Source organism: Tetrao urogallus (assembly GCF_951394365.1).
Source record: "Tetrao urogallus genome assembly, chromosome: 3".
Taxonomy (NCBI): domain Eukaryota; kingdom Metazoa; phylum Chordata; class Aves; order Galliformes; family Phasianidae; genus Tetrao; species Tetrao urogallus.
The window spans coordinates 62,105,439-62,132,994 of NC_136815.1; the positions used below are offsets into that span (position 1 = coordinate 62,105,439).

A 27,556-nucleotide genomic window follows, 5' to 3' on the forward strand; every position below is an offset into this window, starting at 1 on the left:
GAAAAAGTAAAACCATATACAGCAGCCCAGGATTTTTCCTGTGCCTTGTAATCAGACACAAGTATTTCCTTACCTTTACTTGAAATATCTCTATAATCTGCCTAGTGATATCATTTGCCTTTTTCATGGCTTCGTCAGTTTTGCAGATTATCTGTCTCCTGATTACCATTGGATCAAAGCTTTTCTTCTCCTTATGTGGTTCCTAACCTGCAGCAGAATACCTTTTTCTAAGTTACCCAAATATATTTTAAATTTTGCCCACTTCATGCAACTCCAGTACACTGAGTTCTGCCTGAATGATACTCCACTTTTTCCAGTATTTTTGATACTTCTGAGCTTGTGTCATGGACATTTCACTAACATGCTACTACTCTTGTCCTTGGTCATTAGTAGAAGAGTGACAAAAGGTCTGTTTCTCAGCTTGAGCAAATGCACCAGTAACGTTCCCCTAGACCATCATTTCTGCTTTTGGCCATCATCAGATATTTACTTCTTTCTTTATTCACTTTATATCTCCAATTTAGTTCAGCTAATACACAGCTGTGGTAAAGTGGCAACTGCTTCACAGATATCCAAAACAACCATCTTTACTGTGCTTCCCTTGTACAGAAGAAGTAGTTTTCACTTAAAAGTGAGAATAGAGAACTTCCAAACTGCAGCACCTGTATTTCCAGAGTCAGAGAAGAACACTGACCTTTTGGAAAAGGAGTAAGAAACTGCATGCTCATCCTGGGTTATTATTCCGCTCGAATCAGAAGGAGACAATCTCAGCATTCACACTGTAGGAAATATGAGATAGTAATAAACAATAGACAAAAGGCAGTCAGGAAAAGCAAACATCTTCTCCTGATTTATATTTCTAATTTCTCTGGCTTGTAGTGTTTAGTTCTAGACTTTGTGAAGTCATACATAGAACCTTTTTCAGTATCTGAATCTGGTTATGATAATATGGTATCCAAACAATTTCTATCATAGCTACATGTTAATGATGCTATATAATCATAAATCCTTGGTAATCGAGATTCTGTATGGAATTTATTAATGCTAAAATAGTTCTCCTTCAGTGCCATGCAAGCTGATATAGGTTGTTAAGCACTGGAATAGGCCCCCCAGGGAGGTGGTTGAGTCACCATCCCTGGATGTGTTTAAAAACCATTTGGATGTGGTACTTAGGGACATGATTTAGCGGAGGGTTGTTAGAGTTAGGGTAGTATGGTTAGGTTGTGGTTGAACTCAATGATCTTTAAGGTCTTTTCTGACCTGAGCGATTCTATGATTCTATGAATATATGATAGCAGGAATAATCTTATCTTCCATTGGGAACCAAATTACTGGAGGGTTAACTGACATGATATGAAATAAATGATGTGGAATGTTCAGGTGATATGCAAATTTCTCTCTAAGTTTCAATTTGCATCAGGATCCAAGAATACATTTCAGAGTTTCTCTTACTTTGGTAATGCCAGGCTCCAGCGGCTTTTAAGTTGTTAAACATGTGCAGAAGCAGATCTGCTGGTACAGCACCTAGCTCGACTTTATTGACGCACAGCTAACGGTGTGTCTCGGCAGCACTGTGCCTCTGCGCGGGACCTGCAGCAGCACTGCCACCAGCTGCGGCTGGCCAAGGGGCTGCCTACATTGCCACCCTGTGGATTGGAGCAAACAACGTACCGTGCATCAAATGCACTTGCAGCAATGGCTTATTCCCTGGCGCGTTGTAGGACAAGCTTTTCTCGACTCACACTGACTGCAGCACCAGGCTGTGCACTGCCGCACAGAGCCAGAGACGCACAGTAATTTCTTATTCAACAGGGCCTTTTCTTTCGCTCTGCAATTAACTTCTCCTTAGAGTTATGCAGGACTTTTCTTAGATCATAGAATTGCAGAATATCCAAAGTTGAAAGGAACCCACAAGAATCACCGAGTCCAACTCCTGGCTCCCCACAGCACTGCCCAAAAATGAGACCAGATAGCTGAGAGTGTTATCCATATACTTCAGAAATCCAGCAACATGTGGCCATGACCACTGCCCCGGCGGCCTGTGCCCATGCCACCATCCTCTGGTGAAGAACCTCTTCCTGATATCCAGCTGGAATATGTCTTTCACCTTGCAGGACAATGAAGACCTCAGGAAAACGTAAGAGAGGAAAGTAGAAGAATGATACCAGGGATAGAGATGAGTAAAACAGTAAGGAAGGGGTGGCCTGCTTCCTTCTGTGGGGACAGGTCCAGGCATGATGTACAGGGCTCCTGGCAGCACTCAACATGTTCAGCTCCTTTGGTTAACCTGGCAAGGGCCGGTGTGTCTGGTGAAGGCATAGGGCTATTTTCAGTAGGCATAGCCCAAGACGGTTTTGGTTGGCCTCCTTCATTCTGAGGTGCAGATACACCCTGATACTCCTCCCAGGTTGACACCTGCCAGCTTCTCCTGCTTCTGACCTTGCTCAGGTCTCACTTGGTGTTGGCACTCCTGGAACAGCGCAACTCACTAACCCTGTAGAAAACCATCCCCACTGAGAGGACACTGTCATCGCTTCTGTGAATGAATTGAATCCATCAACTGAAGAAACTGCTGGCGCCAGCCAGGGCACCTTCTGGATGGGTGCAGTGAGTGGACGACAAGGATAACCAGGAAAAGAAAGCAAGCGTGCTCTTTAAAAATCAAATATTCCTTTACTTCAAAGCCACTGAGAGAAACAGAGGGCAGTGTAAGAGGTTTGCATTCAGACATAGTTTCAGGAATGAAATACAGAATGTTCATTTCTTTGTGATTCTGTTGTCCTTGATATGATACAGGATGTCTGTAACTCTTCAAATATTTTGAGAGTGATGATTACAGAGCATTGCAGCTAAAAATCATAAACACCAAGTTTGCTCTCTAATTTTGCTTTACAACATTCAATACTATCAGAATGCATTTCATTTTCTGACCTTTCTTATTACTGTAGCAAATACTGGTATGAATCATAAAATCCTGGAATCATTAAGGTTGGAAAAGACCTCTAAGACCATCTTGTCCAACCATCCACCTACCAGCAATATTACCCATTAACCATGTCCATCCGTGCTACGTCCACCCTTTCCTTAAGCACCTCCAGGAAAGGTGACTCCACCACCTTGCTGGGCAGCCTGTCCCAGGGCCTGACCACTTTTCCTAGAAGAAATTCTTCCTGATCTCCAACCCGAAATCACTTCATGATTCTATAGCATTATCCACCAGTATTAATTAAACTCTTTTCAGTCAGCTTGTACTTCCCAAAGCAACATGTACATATACACATTACTTTTTGTGTAGTTTTGGTCATTTAACTGTTGGTCACATCAATCTATATGTGTCATGGAAAGAATATGCAGATCTGTGCATGCCTGTGAAGAGGTGAAGAGTCATAGACTGCTGATGGGTTACATGTTACAGACTGAAGTTGCATTACTGTGAAGATTGTATTTTAGAGACAATCAAGAATATGGTAGATTCCTGTATGGGAACTGCTGAGTCACGGCCTGAACCTCTGATTGATCACCTGAGGCAAGCCATGAGTCAGCCACAGGAGCACAGGTGAAGGCAATTCACCTGTGCTCCTAGACCTATTTAAGAGCTGGCTACCAGGGGGGAGGGGTCTCTTCTGGAGATTGCTTCTGTTGGTGTTTTGTGAGTGAGCTCAGGATAGGGGTAAGCTTTCTATTTATTCTCTTATTATCATAGTCTACTTTGCCTCACTCTCTTGTTTGTTTTGTGATTATAACATCCTAATATTCCTTGATTTTACAATTCCTCACTTAATACTTACTTCTGTTCTTCTTCTGTTCTTCCAGTGGTAAATCATGGTATTAGCTCTGGAGCTCCAGAGCTCTGGAAAATATCCTGTAGGTATCCACTGTTAGCAATATGTTTTCCTTCTCTCTTTCAAAGTGCCCCAATTCATGAACAGATGGGAAGTTTCTAGAAGGCATCCTTGGCAGTTCTTAGGAAAGAGACTGCCAGCAGTAAAATTTCTCCCAAGACCCTACTGATAGTGTCTCACATCTTTTGAACGTGCTTGTGCATGTTCACCATCTTCCCTTCAAAACAATGCAATACTTACTCCTCCTGTACAGAAACCTGCAAGATAGAGAAACATCATTTATGAAGCGCTTCTTTCCACATCTAGATATTCCTGTGGTGGCAAGCAACCAAAATGAGAGCCAAGGCATGGTGGCTTAGCATCTGCTCCTCCTTCTCTTTCTGCTGCCATCACCTGGGGCAAAAATAAAACCTGACTCAGATATTGAGGGTAATGAAGTGGAAGATTGTGCAAAGCAGAGGTTGTGTGGTGAGCCTCAAACAGGAAAAGACAGAAATATAAAGAGAGAGGTAACTGTACTGCAGGATGCCTAGGGCATAGGATTCTTATTTGAAAGAGTGAGATGGGGAAGATACAAGTGATGAAGAACATTTGGAAGTTAAACAAAATGCTCTCTCTGACAGTCTGTCCCTGGCAAAGTCTGGACCTTCTGTAAAAAAATATTCAGAGAAAATAAGGAATACTTTTGTGAGCTAACAGTGGGCAAAATCCTTCACCAGATGTATATAGAAGGAGCACTGATCCCCAAGTTGAGGGTACTCAAAATCCTGAGCATAAGGGACTGTAACAATCCCATCGGAACACAAGATACACAGGCAAAATGTTTCAGTCGCTTAGTTTTAGGGGTAATATTCAACAGCAGGTAGTTATAGAGTTTGCCACACCAAGAGATATTCTGTAGATCTTTAACTTGGTCTAAGTTTTATGCTCTGCTGTTCTCCAACTCTAGGTGGTAAGCAGACAAAAGGCACAGCTCCTCAGCTGTCAGGGCTGAATTCCTGTGTGTGTGCTCACACACACTGCCATCATCAGTACTACAGAAGTTCACGCAAGGATACCTTGAAGGTTTTGGAGAAATTCAATATGTTTTGGAGACTAAATCTCTTCTAATGCATTTGTAAACTTTTCTGGATGGAAGAGAAGTAATTTTGTATAACTACAGAGGAGAAACAACAGATTGCTCACTGAAACTGCGTTTCAGGCTGTTGGGAACATAACAGAGGTAGGGTGTTATGTTAATTGCGTTAATTATGTTAATGATGATTTCCCCAGGCAGTCCATTCAGGAAACTTTAGTGGTGCCGGTGCTGTGGTATGCAATGAGATACTAGGATGCTGCTGAACTGCAGCCCTGCACGGCATCTTTACACAAAGGTCTGTGATTAAAACCTCGTTTGGTGTAGAAAAATTCATTTTGTCTTGGTCAACAAAAACCACATTGCTTCTTATCTTTCTTATTATCATGCTCCAAGTGCACCTGGAGCAGAAAGATCTGCCCACAAAGTGAGAGTTTATAAAAACAGGAGGCTGCAGCTCAGGCTGCTGACAAGAAGTGTGATTAGCCACGTGAGGGGGTCAGCACTTAGTAACATGAAGCACCAACTGCTTTAGCTGAGGATTTTGTTTGTGCTGTGTAAATCCTGTTCAGAAGTCAGGCGTCTAGGAAAGACAAACCTGCAGGAGTGCTTGTAAGATGGGGAAAAGGAGAGGTTTTGCAGCTGTTGGCCAGCTCTGGTGGAATCAGCCCAGAGCACGAGCTGTTCAGGGTGTGTGACAATGAGTTGCAACCACAGTGCATCTCATGGTCTCTCTGCACTCCTCAGTCTCTTCCTCAGGTTCAGTTTTCAGAGGCAGCATTTACTTTCAGGTGATTGACAGCTCCCATTACTATCCATTACAGTAGCTAGCACTTCTGGGGTACTTATAAGTAATGCTTTTCTTTGCAAAGTAATGCTCATGGGGGAAATTGATTTCTAGACCAGGCTTGCTGTGTGGATACTGATGTTGCAAACATCCCTGCAGTGATGTCTTCAGCTAGATGGACTAAGACTCCCCAGACCTGTTCTGGTGAATACTTGCAATCCAATTGGCATGTGGATCTATGTCATGCTACAGTGCCTGCACATCAGTTATGTTATCTTAAACTACATAGGCATTACATCTTGCATATTAAGCACAACTGTGAACAAAAGGCAGTCCTATGTCTTTCATAGGCTGGAACAGTTTCTGTTGACAATTTAGAATGATGCATGGTTTGCTCAATTCCTTGATCTTCCCCCGTGAACTGCTCAAGGAAATCTCTAGTAGTGCACTAGATCCTTCACACCAGGTGGTTAAGAAATATATCTAAACATCTAGACAGCATCTGTTCATTTTCACACAGTGTGGTGGTCATCTGTAATCACTTCAGTTAATATTGGTGCTCTTGTGTATTTAATGATGCTTTTCCTTTAGAAAAAAATGCTTTCTGCACACCTGCAGAAAGCTTTCTGCATTTACACAACCTTAAGATTGTGTAGTGTTAGAAAGTTGACATAAAATAACAAAATCCTCTCTTCCCACCTACCTCACCCAAGTAATAAAACAGTGAAGAAAGGTGTAAGGATTTCTTTTATTTGTTTATCCTTGTTTGCTTGTTTAACATGAATGGTATTTTCATAAAATAAAAATAAAAAACAACACCCTTCATTAAATATTTGAAAACAAATTCTTCTTTCATTCTACATAGATGTATATGGGCATTTTCAAACAAATAGCTAATCCAGAACAATAGTTGCTGAGTGACAGTTCACAACAGATCTCTCAAAATAACAGTTTACAACAGGGGAATGTTTCAAAAACAAAAAAAAAAAACCACAACGAACTAAGAAACATGAGGACTGATGCTTCTAAACTGGTTACACACATGGAAAAATGTTCCTGAAATAAACTCCTTGATCTTAATACACTGATCTGTAAAGTATCCACGAACAGCAGTTCCCCACTTAGTTGTAGAAATAGTTGATGACTTCCAAAGAAGTGAGAGTGAATATCCAACATCACATGGTTGAAGATCAAACATGGAGTTTCCACTCATTCATTTACACTGAAAAAAAGGATTTTACCCTCTCGATTTCATTTTTTGAGTTGATGTCAAGGACATGAACTATGAAAAAAACTGAAAAAGCATAGCATCTCAACTTTTAATATTTAAAACTAGTGAAGATGTACAAAGTTAAGATATGAGGCTTGAATGTATTGGCATCAATTCACTGTCTACTGTTTGCTAGCTGTGTTGCTGTCACTGCTTGGATGTACACATGAAACATGACTGTTGTGTGGTCACACTTTACACATCCTGAAGGAATTATACACAAGATAAGTTGTTTAATCAGATCTGTTCTACTGGGCACTTAGGGCATTCACATATGGTCAGCTACAACAGCTACACAAAAGTACTAACTCACATTTTCATGGTGCAACCTGCATAAGCTTGGCATCCAGATAACCTCTGGCCTTTCTAGTGACTGTGATTGTATGTCTTTTTTTCCCCGTGATTAATCATTTAAACTTTATTTAAAAATAATATAAAAAAGAACAGCCCATAAGAAGCTAACAAATTAGTACAACAAAATGAGTAACACCACAACGGTGAGCAAAAAGACAGATGGAAAATAGAGTACTTGAGAAACAAACATGTTTAAGAATTTTGTTCCATGTTATTTTTGCTGAGAAACTGAATTAGGTTGTATACATTACTTTAGAAGATTTATCTTCTGTCATTTGTTCCTGACTAAAATGCAACCGAGAGGCAGTAGTAAGAGAAAACTGCACCTGCTGGAGGTCTCTGTTAAACTTGGATGGGCATTCACTAAGCTGGATTGGTTTTGGGCTATGTGACAGCTAACTGCCTAGAGCAAACGTTTGGCAGTTAATAAAGAAATGCTAAAGAACCAACAACTTAACAACGCTAATTGAAGGCAAGTAACAAAGAAGATCGGCATTATAAACAAAAAGGTCAACACTTCCTATTTGGGCTCTCAGGCTGGATTAGAAAGGAGAAAGAAAAAGAGGTACACTACTACATACCTGGCACTTTTGAAAATGAAAGTGGTTCCTGTTTTCTCCATTGGCTAAAAAACAAAGCTTTAAGGGATTTCAAGCATGGAAATGTAATGTTTTATTTTTTAATCTAGATCTGTGTATTGTGATAATAAAAGTAGAATGCCTTCTTTTTAAATCTTTACAAAGTTTGTACGTCTGTAGGCTTTCACAGCCATGTGGACATGAAGGGTTACCTGTAAGCTCAAAATTTAAGAGCTGTGGAACAGTGCACTTCAGGTCTGGGAGCACAGAGACAGTCAGGAAGGGAAAGGGTGGCTACCAGTGCTCAGCTGCATTTAGAATCCTAACTGGGAACACTTGTACAAGAAGTACAGCCAGGTGCAATGACTATCATGGTTCCTGAAAGCTAAAAATGTACCAAGTGCACTGGGATGCAGAGGCAGCAGCAGAGCAATGTCTATAATGGAGACACACTATTGGGTTACAATTAAAACTTTGAGGAAAAGAAAAAACATAAGTATTCTTAACGTGAATAACGTACGGTCAGAATATAACTGCAAGTCTACATACTATTTAATGTTCAAGCATGTCTCCCCAACTCCAATGTGACTTTAATCATTTCTTTACATGTTATTCTAATTACCATCTTTTGGATGTTCATGAAGTCCTGTTTGTGTTTTAAGTCTGGAAGACAATGCAAGACTGGTTAATATGAAACATAATTATACTATTCCTTTCTTATATACATGTACACAAACATACATACATATTTTTATAAATGTATGTATATATGCACACACATTATGTGACAGGCACCTTACTCAATTATGGCTTCTTCCAATGTCTGCTGAAAAGTGAAAGATAGTGTTGAGACACTGTGCAGAACATCAGGAATAAGGAGCATGACATTATCATCTACTTAAGGAAGAAAAATTCCACTTCTTTGTTGATGGACTATGACCTGGGTAAATTACTCTAAATCAAATTCTTTTGCCGCTTCTGAGACCTACTGAAGCTTGTACTGCAGACTGCAGTGTAATACAGAGATACACAAACACAGTTTTAGAGCATGCACAGCTCACTGGAGCATCTGTTGTTAAACAACACTGCAAGTCCCATGCAGATACAAATGCAACGAAGAGCAGAAACTGAAATGCAGAAAGAGAACTTATCAGCTTCAGACTACAGCTGTGGTTGTCCCTCATCTTCATAGTAGATTGTATAAATCACCATTATTTCCCCTAACGTTTTCCTAACATTACATTTTCTACCCTTTTGAACTTCTGTAATTCAATAGCTAGTTCCCAGTATCTCAAATACAGCCACATCAGCCTTCCGTTCTGACTTCTGCTTTTGTTCATCAGATTGCCACAATAGTTATCATGTTTGAAAATATCTTTTAAGCCACTTTCCATATGTAAAGCCATAGCAACCGGATCAGTTGCTGCTTTAACTAGCAGATTTTTCTCTATTTCTAGTCTCTGGCTTTTAGGGACTACAAAACTGCAGTAGATTTCCTGTCTTTCTTTAAGCCCATCTTCAAATTCTTTTAGTAAAGTGTTGGCTCTCTTCTGCCACTCCTCTTCCTTTGCCAGACAGCTTTGGTACAAGGTTCCTGCTGCTCCCGAGTGCAAAAGAACTTCTTTTTCTCTCTCTAACTTCTCTTGCTCCTGCTCTAGGATCCTTCTTTCTTCCACTAGTTTGCGACTCTGGGACACGAGGGCTTCACGGTAACTCAGGGTCCTATTGCGTTCCTTTTCAAGCTCAAGCTCCAAATGTGCAACTGCACGACGATTTTCTGTGATTATATCCCGGTATTTGGCTTCCAGGTCTTTTTGTAAAGACGACTGCTTTTTATAATATTCTCTTTTTTCTCTTTCTATTTCTTTCTGACATTCTCTGGTCCAGATCCAGCCTAAAACACATAAATGAGACTACAATGATCAGCACTGATGGGTATGGATAATTAATTTTGCCCCTAAAGAAACCTCTTTAGGTTTCAATGGTGAAAACATTCCTTCCTCCCCCCTCCCACTCCATTTGGCAACACTGAGGAGTGGCCAGCAGGGTGATGGAAGTGATTGTTCCTCTCTGCTTTGCCCTTGTGAGGGCCCACCTGTAATACTGCTTCCAAATCTGGGGCTCCCAGCTCAGGAAAGATGTAAAGCTACTGGAGCAGGTCCAGAAGAGGCCACATAAATGATCAGAGGGCTGGAGCACCTCTACTATGAAGACAGGCTGAGGGAGCTGGGCTTGTTCAGCTTGATGAAGGCTCAAGAGAAATGTGACAGTAGTCTTCCAATATGTAAATGGAGTTTACAAGCATAAGGGCAGTCAAGTTTTTGCATGGGTAGATACTGATAGGACAGGAGGGAATGGGTTTAAAACTAAAAGAGGGGAGATTCAGATTAGATGTCAAGGGGGTATTTTTTACAGAGAGGGTGGTGAAGTAAGGAACAGGCTGCCCCAGGTAGCTGTGGATGTCCCATCCCTGCAGGAGTTCAAGGCCAGGTTGGATGGGACCCTGGGCAACCTGATCTAGTGCACAATTCAGTGGTTGTCAACTCTGCCTGTGTCAGGGGGGTTAGAACTAACTGATCTCTGAGGTCCCTCACTATTTATTTATTTATTATATGGTTCCATGATGTTCACTTCTGTTCACACATCCCACAAAATGTATTTCTGCAGGTCCACATTTCACAGGAGGTCTCTTTCAAGGATCATGTTTTGTTTGAACATACCCATTAGACTTTTTTTTTTTCCAAGTACATATACTTACTTATGAAGGAAAAATGAATTATTGGTAAACAGGATGGAAGTTTTTCATGCATAAACTGCACTGAGAAATTTTCAGGTCCAGTAAGCAGATATACATGACGACCTCTCTGGGGTTGTTACGCTGGGGCTCTCTAACATACTAGTTATGAGAGATCTTTCTGAAGTTTATTAAAAGTGATTGAACTCCATGTGTCAAAAACGGCCACTGCCCCAATGTTATAAGCGCTGTTGCAGTGACATTCCCAAACACGGGCAGGTTCCGGGGACAGAGCAGAAGTCCCCAGCTGGGGCACTGCTTTGTTGCTGAGATTTGCTCCCGTTCAAAGCTTTCACTGCGGTCAGACGCCCAAACGCAACAACGCCCCAGTAGGGCGGATTTGTGCTACTTACGGAAGGCAGCCAAACCCAGCATGGGGACCAGCAAGGCATAATTCCACCTGCTGCCTTCATCCCTGGGCTCTCTGTGATGCGGCAGGATGTTCCAGTTGGGAGGATCATTTAAGTTATTCATGAAGACGCCCTGGGCGAACAGGAGAGAAACACGACGTTAGCGCTACGCCCAGGGACACCGCCAGCTCCCACGGCCACCGCCAGCGGTGATTCGCGGCCAGCTATTTCCGCCCCACACCCTGAGTCACACCAGACCGCTTCCAGAGGAACGAAACCCTCACGCACGCCGTCCCACACACGGGGAACGGCGCTGCCGGCCCCTCAGGCCTCACCGGCCACCTCTGTCCCCGCCTGGCCCTGCCCCGGCCGGCTGCGGGAACAGCGCACGCCGCCAGCACCCCTGAGGCCTCCGCGCTGCCGGCGGGCACGACCAGGCAGACGACCGCGGAGCCGGAGCCTCACAGGGTCACCACGTACCGGCCCGGGGCCGCCACCGGTGTCACTTACTGCCCGTCCCGCCCCTGCCGGGACGGCCCATTAGTGTAGAAAAACGGGGGTGTTGATGTGAGGGGACGGTCTGAAGGTAAGGCCGCCCAGGCACACCCCGGCCCGCCGGTTGGTCTGTCCCGCCGGGGCCTCCCGAGCAACGGCGCCGGTAGCCGCGGCCTTGCGCATGCGCGCAGCGGGCTCCTCCGGCGCTGCGCGAAATGGCGGCGGCGGTGGTGGGGGCGTCGCGCAGCTTGGCTAAGTGCTGGCTGCGGCCGGCGGCGCGGGCGGTAAGTGGCGTCCTCACCCTGCCGGGCTCGACTGAGTCCGATCTTCCTTCTCTTTCTTTCCTTTTCCCGCAGGCGGCCCGGCTGAGCGGGAAGCCTCCGGCCTCGGGGCTGGCGCGATGATCCCCCCGGGCGGGGGCCGGGCACTGCGGGCACGGGGCGCTGCGTGTGCTGCCGCTGCCGGAGCAGCGCGCCCGACGCCGTCCCGCCGCGCGCGGGGCGTCCCCTGTGCCGCGTCCCCACGGTGACCTTGGCGGGGGAACCGGCTCCGGGGCGCGGGATGAGGCCGAGAGCCGGAGCCGCGGGCTCTCCCCGGGCTGGGGGCTCTGTCTGCAGTTTTTTATTTTGGAGCGAGGCCCTGCGCCCTCGGGGGCTGCTTGGCGCGGCCCCGTTGCTGCTTCTGGCTGGGAGCCTGCGGGCGCGGCTGCGGTTGAAGGGTGTGCTGCGAAGGTCTGTTCCCTGCAGCAAGCTGGCTGATCTAAGTGCTTTCTGCCCTGGCCTCTGGGTAGAAACCGTGCTGCGCACTCCTATGAGGTCTTCGTGGAAAACTGGACAGAGTCCATGTTACTGGAGCTTGGCTGTGCAGGGAGTGTGTCTCAAACATCTGACAGCTTTACTTCAGCTCATCTGTAAGGATCATCAGTGAAGGCTGAGAATAGAACGGTTGGAAGGGACCTGTGAAGATCATGAAAATCCAACAGCTTGTTTTTTATCTTGAGAAATGGGAGCTTTCTGTTTGTTCTTGTTTTTGTGGGGACCTTGTGATGATAGAAGAGGCACAGGGAAGGAAAGCTCACAGCACACCTATAGTTGACCCCATCTTGTAAGGTGGCAGTTGGCTTCTTCTCTCAGGTAGCAACAGTCAGATGAGGGATAATGGCCTCAAGTTGTACCAGGAGAGGTTCAATTTGAGTATTTGAAGTTTCTTCTCAGGGTGGTGAGGCAGTGTCACAGGCTGCCCAGGGAGGTGGTGGAGTCACTGTCCTTGGAGATATTGAGGAAATGTGTGGATGTAGCACTGGGGGACATGCTTAGTGGGCATGGTGGGGATGGGTTGGCAGTCAGACTAGATGAGCTGAGTGGTCTTTTCTAACCTTAATAACATGTGCAGGAGAGAGACTTCTAATTGGAGAAAGAGGCTTAAAGAGTATATTTACATTCTGAATGCCAGTGAAATAGCTCTGATTGGACCTTTGATTTTTTTTTTTTTTTTTTTTTTTTTTTTTAAATTTTTATTTTTTATTTTTCATTTTTTTCCCCCTAAGGCTCACAGTGTACCTGGTAGCATAAACAGCTCAGGGTTAGTATGATCAATATGTTCTTTAAATTTGGTACTTTTTTTTTTTTCTAGAGTTCTGTTCTTCACTTTGAGAAAAGCTTAATAGCAGCATCTGTGTAGATTTAACAAAAAAGTGTGTGTGAATAAGAATAGCAGTTCTGAAAGCTTTTGTTTTAACAGAAGCTAAGATGTGAGAAGGAGTCCACTAGACATGTGTGGTTTTTCTTTTTGCTTTTTTTAATGTGTTTCCAGATGGAAAATCATATTCCCGAAGTTAACAGCCCCAGGACTATGGAAGTGTGGTATAGCCACTTCAGAAAACAGATTTTTTTGAAAAAGAAATTATTTTTAAGGCATGGCTGAAAGCCTTCAGAAATGACTCCCATTTTTGAGGGAGAAAATATGGGTCAATATCTTTTTATGCTTCAGGGCATAATGACTGTTCATAGCTCTTTTTTTTCTTCTCTGTCACTTATGGTTTCTTTAAGCCACTGTAAGTATGTGCAAATCTACTTCCTGTGTGCTATCTTTATATGCAGCAAAGATCTTTTTTTGAATTGCTTTGTACAACAAACAGAACCGTAGAATTATTAAAGTTGAAAAAGACCTCTAAGGTTATCTTGTCCAACCATCCACCTACCACCAATATTGCCCACTAAATAACATTCCTTAAGACCACATCTGTGTGTTTCTTGAACACCTCTGAGGATGGTGACTCAACCAGCTCCCAGGGCAGCTGATTCCAGTACCTATTTTTTTTTTTTTTTTTTTTTTTTTTGAGTATTCTTCACCTAAAAGAAATCAATTATTGTAGTAATTGGAGCCGTGCTGTTGTTCAGAACAACATTTTGGAGATGAGCAATAGTAATAGGGCGTGCTATAAAATGCATGGCTGCCACGTTCAAAGCATGCAGCCCATCATGGCAATTACTTCTGTTTATCTTACTTTGGTTGATCTTAGGCCTTTGAAGTACTTTCTGTATGGTGAGGGCATCCAGTTTTAACTTGGTGTGACATTGGTGGGTGAACTGTTCTGCAGATAAATAACTTCTGCTACTTCAGTTTCATTTGGTTGCCAGTCAATCACATAATCTGTTTCTGTATCTGCAGTGTTAATGAAGACGACTTAATATGGAAAGTCAGGCGGGTATGGAATTGTCCCAGAGTGTGGTAACAGAGCAAGGTAGAAGCGGAAGAGTCATTTCTTTAAGAAATGCAAATAGAATTAATTAGTAATAGCTGTTAATACTAATCTTGTTTAATTAGGTAAGAATCTAATTCCCTTGGCTATAAAAAAAAAAAAAAAAAAAAAAAACAACCCAGAAGTGTGTCAGCAAGTTTGATGACGCATCAGATTCACCGTTGCGCAAGATCATTTGAAGGAACAGAAAAAGAGATGATAAAGCTGGGTCAACTAAAGCTAATGTACTTTACTTAGAAAGTGGTCATTGGGAAGTGATGGAGAAGCAGGACCTGCTTCTTAAGGTTTGCAACGGCCAGGTGACTAGGCCATGGCTGTAACAATTGCTGGGAAAAGAAAAGTCAGTTAAAAATGCTCCAGGGTGATGCCTCAAATAGAGAAGTGCTGATATTGTGTTACCAATCACTGTTATTACTGTGTTGCTGTTCTAATCAAACATATGTGCTCAGTTAGATACATTTTTTTAACAATGTAGGGTAGGAATAGTAGATGCTAATAAATTGGTGATCTATACTGTGAGCACTAAAAACTCTGATTCCTTTAACTTACTAAAGCAAAAGTGGATACTGGGTGGATTGAGGTATTAGGTTTGGTCGTTGTTTTTGTTCTGTTGGTTTTGAATGTGGTAGGAAAGAGGGAATAACATTACAGAAAGGGGTAATTGCCTCTGTGCTTCATTCAGATATGAACAAATTGTTCTAAATCAGTCACGGATTGTAGAGAATGCAAACAAGAAGAACAGACTTGGCTTTTGAAGCAATGATAATCAGGAACAGCCTTCCCCACCACTGTTTATTTAAACTCATTACTTTTAAGCACCTGAAATAATTCAAATTCTCAGTGTTCTTTGTTGAGTGTTGAGTATTTTACAGTAATTTGTGTGATTGTCATAAAGCTGTCTTCATCTTTGCTTACATAAGAGAAAATTGGAATAATATACCATGTTGACTTTTATCACTGCAGCCACAGGTAGGTCTGAGAGACTGGTTAGTGATCTGATAGTTACATCCTTTTATTTGCAGGTTAGTCTTTCATCTGTTCAAAACTTTGAATGCTTTCATAACTGAGTGTAAGAGAGCCCAAACTTCACTGCATTTATTCTGAAATACATTGATACAGTGCACAGCCCGATCTTGTGGGTGGCAAGGGCTGTGGGCTTGGACCTGTGTGGGCTTTAAGGTCCCTTCCAACCCAAACTGTTCAGTGATGGTTCTATGATTCTTAAATCAGTGTTGAATAAATGGTTACTGTAACACTGAATAGTTGGGTATGCTGAAATTCTTCCTTATGAAAAGATTTGTTTCATAATAGTTGTCTTGATTATTTTTTTTTTTTTTTTTTTTTTTTTTTTTTTTTTTTTTTTTTTTCCTGCAGTGGCCAGCAGCATGCCAGACTCTTGCACGCAACTTTCACTTCACGGTCGATGGAAAGAGAAGTGCTTCTGCCAAAGTTTCTGATTCGGTATGTTCATACTTCTCTCTGTCTCAAGTAACAGAGTAGTTAACACCTAATGTATCAGAGACACAGAAGAAAGCAGCTTGCTGTGTTGCGTCCAGTTTTTGTGTTGGTGGCATGCTCAAGTACATAGTGAGATTGAGTTGCTGAAATACATTGCATATGTATGAATAACTTCAAATTAGCTTGAAATACTTGTGATAACAAACACGTTATTATTTTTTTTCCAGATTTCTACGCAATATCCAGTTGTGGACCATGAGTTTGATGCAGTTGTTGTGGGTGCAGGAGGAGCAGGCCTGCGGGCTGCATTTGGTTTGTCTGAGGCTGGGTTTAATACAGCGTGTGTTACAAAGCTGTTTCCCACCAGGTCTCATACTGTTGCTGCGCAGGTGAGAAATGAGGTGGAACATATGCTTAGAGATACCTACTGTAAGAAAGGTGATAGGGATATGCACAGGAGCATTGCATATCACTGTGGCCTCTCTCTCCAAAATAATTTCAATTAAATTTATACATGTAGCTTCTATTTAGTTCTCTTTTTTGTTGCCTTCCATGTAGCTTTGCGGTTTGTTTTGTTCTTCTAAACAGAGCAAAATAAATGTGGCTCTGGGCTGCCTGGTCTAGTGGTGGGCAACCCTGCCCATGGGAGGGGGGTTGAAACTGAATGATCTTTGAAGTTCTTTTCAACCCAGGCCTTTCTACGATAAAGAGCCATTGCAAAAATGATAACTTGCATGCATTTTTTTCACAGCCTCTTTAAATCTGTACTTACTTGTATGTAGAGGCATAAATGACATGAAATTCTAACGGAAACCAGGGAAATCTAATAAAGCTGTACTTCACAGATTTAATTCCAGGAAAATGTGTTTTTACTTTCAGGGAGGGATCAATGCAGCTTTGGGAAACATGGAAGATGACAACTGGAGGTGGCATTTCTATGATACAGTGAAAGGATCTGACTGGCTGGGTGACCAGGATGCCATACACTATATGACTGAGCAAGCCCCAGCTGCAGTGATAGAGGTGAGCTTTGCTGGCATTGATGGTAACTATTTACAACGGACTAGTGCTCAGAGTGGTCTTCTCTCTAGAAACACAGTGAAGTAACTTGCTGCTCATTATGCACAACTGATTCTTGTATTTGATTTAACAGCTGGAAAACTATGGGATGCCATTCAGTAGAACAGAGGAAGGAAAAATCTACCAGCGTGCATTTGGAGGACAGAGTCTGCAGTTTGGGAAAGGAGGACAGGCTCACAGATGCTGTTGTGTTGCAGACAGGACAGGACACTCACTCTTGCATACTCTGTATGGCAGGGTAAGGAGCTATGAAGTAGAACTTGAGTTGTTTGTTTTTTGTAAGTTTTGGTGGTATTTTAATTCCTTTTTTTGAATGGTATTTTCTGGTGTTGGATGTACACAAAGAAACTTGCATGCCTATCAGTGAGGAAACTGGGAAAACTTCCTTTCTTGTGCCTTCATGGTGCCATGGCAAGGCACCATGGAATGGTATAGGCTACGTGATGCTTGCTTTTTTTTGTCAGGAGGACACAGAAATTAGAATATATTGAAAGATTGTATTTGTAATGGATGTCTGTTGAGGAGACAGTGGATGTTAAGTAGCTGTTAGTTTTGTGGTCTGAAGTAGTTCTTTGTTTTTTACTGCTTCTCTATCTGTTCACTAGATCCAGACAGAGTTTATCTGAGCCTTCCTCAAAATCTCTTTTTTCCTCCAAAAAAGCTGATGCAGTGGCATTGGGGAACTCTGATAAAGGATACCAGGCAGCATTTTTTTTCCCCTTATAAAACGGAGCAGGGAGAAATTAAGCATAAATGCATAAAGGTCAACATGGTCTTCCAGAGTTTTCTCTATGGAAATAAATGAGTGGACTTGTAGTTGATTCTACAAACTGCAACTGTGAAATAACGTCATTCTTCTTAACTGGTATTAAAGTACTTGAAACCTGAAGTTCATACCTAGTAACTAATTATTATTTACTTAGTGGTTAGCTAATTCCTGTCCTTCAGGTTACACATGCTGCTGCAGTAAAAGCACTCAGCAGTTCTGATCCTTGAGGGCATGAAAAAATGTCTTTAGCTTGGTGATGCCTGCTGGCTGTTAATGGCTTCTGGAGGTGTATTCTGCTCTTCTGAGAGATCTCATAATACGTGCTTGTACAAGCAACAAGCACTGCAGCTGACTGAAGTGCTGCCAAACACAGTGAAAATTCATCCTGCTGACTAGCTATGAATTCTCAGAATTGAGTGGTTTGGTAACTATATGCATTTGAGCTAGATTAGACTTGTTAGTAGATTTTTATGGAGATTTCTAAAGGAAACTGGCTTCTCTGATGGTCGGTGGAAGGTTTTTTCCATTGTGATACAGTCTGTTTGCAGTTTTATAGTTTTGAGAAGAGGCTACTTAGATGTGTGGGGTTGTTGTTAAAATTCCTTTTTTTTTTTTTTAAATTCTTTTTCTCCAGTCTCTAAGATATGATACCAGCTACTTTGTTGAATATTTTGCCTTGGACCTGCTGATGGAAAATGGAGAATGCCGAGGTGTTATTGCTCTTTGCATAGAAGATGGCACTATACATCGTTTTAGAGCAAAGAACACTGTCATTGCCACTGGGTAATGTAACATTTGTGGTAATCTTGAGAGTGCTGCCATTTAGAGGGCTGTGTGTCTTGTACATGTGTCTGACTCCACAGTATGGAGATGACATACTGACTTGAAGGGAGAAAAAAAAAGCAGTTATGTTTTTCCTCTTCAATCAAATGCAGCATTATTGTGAACTCCATCACTTCCTCAGGGGAAAAAGCATCTATTACATTTGTAATGAGGTATAAATTTAATAAGAAGCCTGACTGTAAATTCTAGATTAATGACATAAAATTGAAACGTGTAAGAGCATTATGTATGGTCCAAATGATCTTAAATTTCTAGAAAATGTGCTTTAGAAAGGAGAGACATTGTGATGTTGCCAAAGTATGTATATCTCTATAAGATTCTGAGTTTCTAGTAGTAAACAGCTTTTTCAAGGTTCTTGAGAATCTGTTGTATTAAGATGACAAAACTGTTAGTCTGATCACTGTGGGATGAAACTGTCAGAAGATAAGTGTAACTTCACATCACTGGTTGCGGAAATTTGTGTATGTGTACTGGAGCACTATTTGGATCACACTTCTGCTGCTCATTGTTTCTTATCTGTTTCAGTATGATAGATAGGTTTATAAACATCTTGCATAGAAAAATGAGCTTGCTGGCTGAAATTTGGCTTAATTAAAATAACAGTGGCTTTAATACTGAAGTAATTTGAGCTACTTACAATAAGTAGTTTAATATTTCTTGTGAGATTTTATCCTGAAACTAGGGAGTATTGGCAGTGCTCAGAAACATTGGAAGCTAATATCTTTGCTGTATGCATGAGAATTTACTGTTAGTGAATTTTAGAGAAGCAACTTTTCAGATCTAAGCACATCAAATCAGGGCCATGCGTATATATATGTAAGTCATTTTGCTAAAACTGCTAGTAATAGTTTAAATGGAGACTAATCTTTCTCAAGTAACTTTGTCACTAGCCATTTTTCAGATGAGGCTGACTATAACAGGACTACATCAGTTTTCTTTTGTTCTAGTTGAACTTAGGAAAAGCTAAGTATTTTGCTACTACACTTAGGTGATTGTCCCTTAGGTATTTTGCTTATTGCTCTTTTCTAGTTCTATCACTTTGCAGACAGTATAGTTAAAGAATAGAATAAGGATTGGATATTTCTGGGGGGTAATTTTGTTAACTGTTTGTGTTCTGCAGGGGTTATGGCCGTGCTTACTTCAGCTGTACATCTGCTCACACTAGTACAGGTGATGGCACTGCTATGGTTACACGAGCTGGCCTTCCTTGCCAGGACTTGGAGTTTGTACAGTTTCACCCTACAGGTACGCAATATAATTGCAGACTATAAAGTAATACAGGTAACTTTCTTAGTATGATGATTTTTTTTTTTTTTTTTTTTTTGGTGGTTTTAAAGTGTGCTTAAGTTAGTTTGCACTTTGTTAATTGCTCGTAGGGGAATGTTCAGACTTATCTGCAGCTGTTGTACAATGTAAATCTGAGAGTAAAACTATTCCCATATGAGAGGGCACAGCTGATGTAATACCAGTGTTAAATATTAAGGTGCTGCTTTTTCAAGTTGAAACCCCTGTACCTCTGAAATGTGTGCTGCTTCTTGCGCTCAAAATAAGAAGTTTAATAATAAATAAAGGAACAGTGGGGTAGATTCACATGCATAAGGAGTTTCACATAAGAATATGCTGTGAAAATGGGGTAGTTGAAGTAAAGATGTATATTTCTGACCGGGGTTTTGTAGCAGTACCTAAACGGGAGGCAGCAGTGGTCACAGACTAAGAAATAAAGATCTATTATTTTTTGCTTGTTGCTAAATAAATGCTGAGTTTTAACTTTTGGCAAGAGGTGATTTTTTTTTTTTTTCTGTATTGTTTACTTCTGCAACGCTATTAGTTAATCCTGTCAAGGATTATGTCAGTGTTCATTTGATGTAGCTGAGGCTTTTGTAGTCAGAGAAGCTTTATTATTTGTAATTCTGTAGCTTTTAATATAATTATCAGGTGCATGGAATGTCAGCATCTTTATTTTTCTGTGATGACCAGTGCTGAAGACTCTGATAAGGAAGGTCTTACTGAGTAAGCTTTTATATTTGACACGGTTTGAAGCCTTCCTGTGCTGTCTTAGCACAGGAGAAGAGGCAAGAAAGATGAGTAAGCAGAACTTGAGATGATCAATTTTGGAAATCTTGAACAAAGTAATTGATGAAGGTCTACAAAATCTCTGAGAATTCTCCTTACATATTGACAGGTGCAGATCTCTTCTGGTTGCGATACTTTAGATACCACAAGTCTTCCAAATGAACTTGCTCACTGTCCAGTAAGAATGCTTGATAGGAATAACTTTACTTGTTTCTTTTTGGCCACAGGTGACAGTTATTAGCAGGTAATACTAAGGTAGAAAAAAGTCTAGCCATGTGACTTGTTTGCATTACCTTGCTCCTGCAATCTTGCTTGTCTTGGTTAGGAAATTCTCAAATCTTTTATTCCATGGCTATCTTCTTTCTTTGCAGGTATCTATGGGGCTGGCTGCCTCATAACAGAAGGATGTCGTGGAGAGGGAGGTATTCTAATTAACAGTCAAGGTGAAAGGTTTATGGAGAGATACGCACCTGTAGCTAAAGATCTGGCTTCCAGGGATGTTGTGTCTCGCTCTATGACCATAGAGATACGGGAAGGAAGGTTAGTTAAATATTCTAATAAAGCTTCAGAATGAATGCTTCATCATACTAGGTTATATGCAGTGCAGTAGGTTTCTTTGTTAAATACCTGAATACTGCATTTGGCACAAAAAATTCTACTTATTCTTTCCTAATGCCCCTTAGGAAGGGGAACGTAAGATGTTATGGATTTTGTGATCTAATTCTTTGTGTCTGGGGACAGTTGTTCAATTATCACATCTATCTGTGGAGATGCAATTGTTTAAAGTCTTAAGTGCTGTGAATTGCTGTGGAAAAAAAAGCTGGATATTGAAAAATACACTTCTGCCAAGGCCGATGGCTTTAAAATATGCTAGATATTTTTTTTTTTTTTTTGTTAGAGATGAATTTTAAAATCTTTGTGTTTTGTTTTTTTTTTTTTTTTTTGCAAAGGCTATATATCAGAAATGAAACAAGTTAGCTTAGAAAAATTACTAGCTTTTGCAGAATTTCTGTTATGTTCCAATGCTGAAATTTTTATTTTATAGGGGTTGTGGTCCTGAAAAAGATCATGTGTATTTGCAGTTGCACCATTTACCACCCCAGCAGCTGGCAACTCGTCTCCCAGGGATTTCAGAAACAGCTATGATATTTGCAGGAGTTGATGTCACCAAAGAGCCTATTCCTGTTCTGCCTACTGTGCATTATAATATGGGAGGTATTCCTACTAATTACAAGGGACAGGTAAGTAATACAGACCATTTTTAGTGGCTGAATTTTCATCTGGTTTTAGGAAATTATTATCCAAATGTAAATGTAAGAGTGCTGAATAACATTAAATTAATGTTAGAGCATTTAAAACACACAGTGAAGCTTGATTTTGTAAATCATGTTCCAGTTCATCTGGAGATGAAGATCTGGGATACTTGTAAAAGAAAGTTAACATTTACTGTCGTATCTGTCAGGAATTCTGACTTTCAACTTGAGGGTAAGATGCAGTTCAGGGATCAAACTAGGACTCTGTTACAATTAAGTTAATGCATATTAATTCTCTTTACCTCCTGTAATCACAGATTCCTTCAACTTAGACTATTTAGATATCAACTTGATAGTGTCAGCTGTTGTATTTATTTTTTTCTAGTACATTGCATCCTGCTTTCTAAATACAGCTTTTCCCTCGGTAATGTGTACAGGTCAGATTTGTATCTTCCCCTTTTCTAACATTCTGCAGAATTGTGAAGTAGTATATGGTTATGTTAAGTACTGTTGAATGAAGTATAGATTTTAGTGCTATCTGTATTTACGTAGTGTTATTAAACTAAGGTGTTAATAGATGTAGAAAACTTTAGATGGTGTTTCGTCCTTATTTGCACATGGCACTTGAAAAATGAGGATGCTTGCATTCTTCAGCTGTTTGAGAAATAAGTGTTAATTGGCTGTCTGCAATGGTAGGTAATCACCCATGTGAATGGAGAGGATAAGGTGGTACCTGGCTTATATGCTTGTGGGGAAGCAGCGTCTGCATCTGTCCACGGTGCTAATCGACTTGGAGCAAACTCCCTTTTGGATCTGGTGGTCTTTGGTCGTGCTTGTGCCCTTACTATTGCAGAGACCTGCAAGCCTGGTAAGTGTTAGTTTTTGTCTTACTATTATGGAGGTGTTTATGATTTGCTACTTGCTTTACGAGTTGCTACTTATTTCAAATTCAGAAGGCAAGACCGAGACTATTATTTGTTAGAAAATGGAAGAATCGGTATTTATACTACTTATATGCAGATTCTTAAGTGTGCTACTGCTTGTCATTAAGGCTTGCTTTGTGAGCTTATCCACTTTAAACTGGTACTCTCAGTGCTACTGGCAAAAACAGTTGAAATTTTGCACTTCAGTATAGTATGATTTTGAACATAAAGATTTCTCTACATTCTGCACTGCATATTCTGCGTAAGTGTTCTTTGCTTTCCCACTTCTTTCATTTAGTGGGATTTGCTGCCACCTTGTTGATACATGAGGTGGACTGCACATGCAAGTGATAGGAAAAAAAATAGTGAAACTTGTATTATGCTCTTCCTCTGTATATGTGTTATCACTGTTGTATGTAACTTCTTAAATAATTTGGTTCAGCAGTAGCTACTAAACTTGAAGTTAAAAACAAAACAAAGCGAAACCAAAAAACAGTGAAACATTATAAGAGGCAGTTACATTGCAAGAGTGGCTGAATTCCAGTAGTTTTTAGCTGTTTTCTCATAGTTTGACCATGCAGAGTGAGACTGATAAAAAATAAACAGCATCAAACCTCCACCTTCCTCCCCTTGCCCCCAGCATGTATGGAGTGGTCTGTGATGTAATCCCCTTGGATCTAGCAGTGCTTATTGGTTCTGGGTTGTACAGATGTTTTATTTGGATTAGTCCTGTGGCTCCTCTGAGTTTGAAATCGTGGGAAACTAGTCTGAATGCAGAACTGCACAGATGAAGTGTGTTAGTCAGATATTGCTTGTTTGTTTAGTTTAATGATGTTTGTCAACCAGCAACAGATGTTTTCTAGTGTTGGAGAGGAGATGCAGAAATCTCATGTAGGTGCCAAGTTTATTGGTTAAGTCCTGGTTGTAAACAGGGACCAAGAGAAGATGGGAGGTCTGGAGATGAGGAGACAAGGTAAGTATAAGAGGGAAATAATGAGCTACATCCAGTGAAAGTTATTGCACAGTTCAGGAGAATTTGCACCAAGTGCAGTTTTTAAGGAGTTAGCAGCAGAACTTAGCCTGACCTGGAATTTCCATACCAACTATCACAGGAAAATAAAAATAAAATATTCCACTAGGAACTGTTTTTTAAAGTGCTATGAAAACTATAGATTTGGGAAAATTGCAGTCAACTTATGTCTCAGACAAAGAAAACAGATCTGAGTTACAGTCATTACGACTTTATGAATCTGCCAGAAACATTCACCTACTAAACTCACTGAAATTTTCTTAATAGGAGAGCCAGTCCCCTCCATTAAACCAAATGCTGGTGAAGAATCAGTTGCTAATCTCGACAAATTAAGGTTTGCTGATGGAACCATAAGAACTTCAGAAGTGAGACTTAACATGCAGAAGGTAAGCTTGGTCAACTGTAAGGCAGAAAAAAATTGCTAAGTGACCACTTTTTTTTTTATTTGCCTTGCAGAAATAAAAAGGAGTTATAAGATGATCTAGGTGTACAATAAAGCTGTATCTCTGTTTCCTTAGCTGTTTCTTTCCTTTGTGAATATTCTGTTATCCCACTGTATAATAGAGAGGATTTTCTTCTGTTTGGGGTAAACAGAGAAATGTTTTTTTCAGGCTGCAAACGTGCTTGAAGTCAGAAAAACTCTGTATCAAGCTCTGCTAGAATTAAATTATGTGGAATATTATTTACGTATATGAAATTGATTATTTTTTTTTATTGTCTTGCAGACAATGCAAAGCCATGCCGCTGTATTTCGTACTGGCCCTGTACTACAAGAAGGCTGTGAAATACTTAGCCAAATTTATCGTGATCTGGCTCATCTAAAGACATTTGACAGAGGTAATTTGGTAGCAAAGAGTTACTGAGAAAGGTGGCTTTGTTTGCTTTCCTTCCACAGACCTTCTGTTTTCTTTTGTTTAAAATTGACTCTATTATTTTGACTCTTTAGACTGCTAATTGCTAAGCATGGAAATCAGCAAAGTAATTGATCTTATTAGGCACTCTCTAATTGCATACTACTTCAAGAAATGTGATGTGAATTTGTTCAAATACTAGGGGGAACTCCATAAATGTGTTTTGAAAAGGCCAGTGAGTTGCAGAAAGGTGTCGAGACACTTTATTTTTAGGTTGAATGCTCAATTTTATTTCTTCATCTGAGCAAATAGCTCTCACACAGATACTGTCATGTCTTTTAGTATTTCTTAAGATTTGATGAATTAAGTGCAACTGGTGGTGTAGGTTTTTTCTCCTCAAGCTGCGTATGTCTTTCCAGCTGCTATGTCCTTTTTTAGACATGTATTCAAACACTGAAATTAGAACAGTCTGTCCTGGACAACTCTCACCAAGCATCAAGAAAAGTAGTGTTGTGATATAACATAGGAAATAAAATGAAGTATATTCATGTAAAGAACGTGGGGTCTGCATTGGAGATACTTAAGGGGAACCATGTATATCTAGCAAGCTGGCTTCTTTTTTCAGTCTGAGGGGGAACCCCTGGGTTGTCTGGGTCTTTTAGACAACCACTTAAAAAAAAAAGAAAAACTTAAATAACCCTCTGGCCTCGTCCTGTCAACTGAAATGAGGTGTGGGAACTGAATTGTAAGTTGTACATAAAGCAGGTGAGAATCGGTATTATAACTTGGTCTCAGAAGTGCACGTGCACTTGTAGTGCACCTGGACATTTTTTGTAATAGTTCTAGATTTTTTTTCTAAGGTTGTAGGCATCAATGTAGAGCCTTCCTGGAAATACTGAGTAATTCAGTATTGGAGTACTGCGATTGCATTCTGTAGAGCATGGACTAGTTTGACTGTGTGTCTCAATACTAGATTAGAAGTAAATTAAGAAAAAATGTTTTGTAGAACACCTTCCACAGTGTTTCAAATTTTACTAGGTATTGTGTGGAACACTGATTTGGTGGAGACCCTCGAACTGCAAAACCTGATGCTTTGTGCTCTACAGACCATTTATGGTGCTGAGGCTCGCAAAGAATCCCGAGGTGCTCATGCCAGAGAAGACTATAAGGTATGTATTTTATGTGGCCTGGATGTAAGATTGCATTTACTATCCTTGATGTTCCAATTGCGTGCATTGGAATGATTAGGGAGATCTGGAACAGGACTACAGTAATAATAAAGTTGTGAATGTGCGAACAGGGTTGAAGACGGAATAATTCTATGTAAGGAACGTGATTTTAATACCAAAGCTTGACAAGGACTTTGAGTTTTGGCACAGGCAGTATTAAAATAAAGCTTGCTGGCTGTTAGGAGGTGCATTACAGTTGCAACCAATAATGTGATTCTAAAGTGATTTGCAGATGCCGATTTCTTGTCTGTTTTAACATTTCCTCCTTAGCTACGGGTCGATGAGTTTGACTATTCTAAGCCACTCCAAGGCCAACAGAAGAGGCCATTTGAAGAGCATTGGAGGAAGCACACCCTTTCATCTGTGGATGTCAAGTCGGGGAAGGTATGCTGAGTCTGGTTGAGAGTCTCCTTGTCAGTAGGAAGCAGTTCTGTTGGTCAGCTGTTGATAGCATTGTTTTTTAGATATATAGTTTTCCTATACCATTTCTGATCAAGCTTTTGGTTTTAATAGATTCAGTTGGTTGGTAAATGGGTAGAACTTAAATGTTTATTGAGGGTTACCATATGTTTGTGTTCCATGGAATTAAATGAATAATGGGGAAATGGTTTAACATAAGTCATTGTTGCACATGTTATTTGGTCATTCCTGTTAACTAGCCTGTCTTTGTTACATATGAGATTCCTTTACCTTGATTTTTATTTTTTTCCCCCCCCTCATTCTTTTTTATTTTAGGTTACCTTGAAATACAGACCTGTAATTGACAGAACTTTGAATGAAGAAGACTGTTCAACTGTTCCACCTGCTATTCGCTCATACTAGTAACTTGGATTCAACTTGCAGTCCTCTCCCAGAGAGGGCTGATGTACATATGCATAGCAGAAGCAAATCAAAATACTGCTCTTAATTATCAGTGAATGGAAAAATGTTGCTTCAAGGTTTTGCTAACTTATGTTCTGTTCTTTGGCTTACTCCGTAACTATGAAAGTGGAATGCAGAACAGCTTGTGTTGTTTCACTCATCTTCCACAACTCAAAGGGAAAACACAAAATGTGTCTAAATAAAGTCATCAGAAGTTTTGTCCCAGTATTTGTATTTATTTTGAATATGCTGGTATGTATGTAATTATACATGCAAAATAAAGGCAGTTATTTGTGAATTTTAAAAAGAAGAAATGTATTTTGAGTTTAGGCAACTGTCTAAAATTGCTGACTTCAGCTAATGGGAAAATAATATGGTGCTGAAGTAATTAATGTTAGAAATAAACCAAAAGTTATAAACTTGTAGAAATTGTCATATTTCTGTTTTGCAGAAGGAAGCAAGATACCCAGCTGGAAGTGTAAGTAGAAATTAATACTAGTACTCACTATTTTAAGTTGGCTTTCTCAGAAAGACTGGGCCAAGCCCTGGAAGGATGTGCAGAGATGGAACTGAGAGGGATATGGTTGAAGGGAATAGGTTGGTTGTTGAAGTAGGTGATCGTGGAGGTCTTTTTCAACCTTTGTGATTCTATGATCTCTCGAACTTCTAAAGCTTGTGGCTCAGTCCTCTCTTTTCTCTCAGAGGAACCACTGCCTCCACCAAAGCGTGGAGCACTACTATGCTTGCTTGAGCAGGAAGAAAGGAATTATATCCGGACCTGGCCGCTGCGTAGCCGGCGGCTAGCCACCCGGTGCTGCCTTTAAATTGGAAGGAAGCATCGTTTTCCGACCGGAGCTCCTCAGCCATTCGGCTCCCGCAG

At 40.7% G+C, this 27,556-nt stretch overlaps 2 protein-coding genes across 2 annotated transcripts; one reads left to right on the plus strand and one right to left on the minus strand.

Moving 5' to 3' along the window:
- Nucleotides 1-9,126: 9,126 nt before the first annotated feature.
- Nucleotides 9,127-11,177, minus strand: CCDC127 (coiled-coil domain containing 127; the record flags this gene model as incomplete). Its single annotated transcript, XM_079533705.1, has 2 exons — nucleotides 11,054-11,177; nucleotides 9,127-9,800 (listed from the first exon to the last, which is right to left on the minus strand). Exons 1-2 carry the CDS (start codon nucleotides 11,172-11,174, stop codon nucleotides 9,127-9,129), a joined length of 795 nt encoding a protein of 264 aa, XP_079389831.1. The 5' UTR covers nucleotides 11,175-11,177.
- A 583-nt stretch (nucleotides 11,178-11,760) lies between these two features.
- SDHA (succinate dehydrogenase complex flavoprotein subunit A) lies at nucleotides 11,761-27,028 on the plus strand (the record flags this gene model as incomplete). The annotated part of the gene is made up of 15 exons (XM_079533960.1): nucleotides 11,761-11,829; nucleotides 15,681-15,767; nucleotides 15,992-16,153; nucleotides 16,644-16,787; nucleotides 16,918-17,082; nucleotides 18,248-18,396; nucleotides 19,577-19,701; nucleotides 20,901-21,069; nucleotides 21,575-21,770; nucleotides 22,479-22,650; nucleotides 24,003-24,121; nucleotides 24,461-24,572; nucleotides 25,625-25,755; nucleotides 26,086-26,199; nucleotides 26,551-27,028. 15 exons carry the CDS (start codon nucleotides 11,761-11,763, stop codon nucleotides 26,635-26,637), a joined length of 2,001 nt encoding a protein of 666 aa, XP_079390086.1. The 3' UTR covers nucleotides 26,638-27,028.
- Between the last annotated feature and the right edge of the window lie 528 nt (nucleotides 27,029-27,556).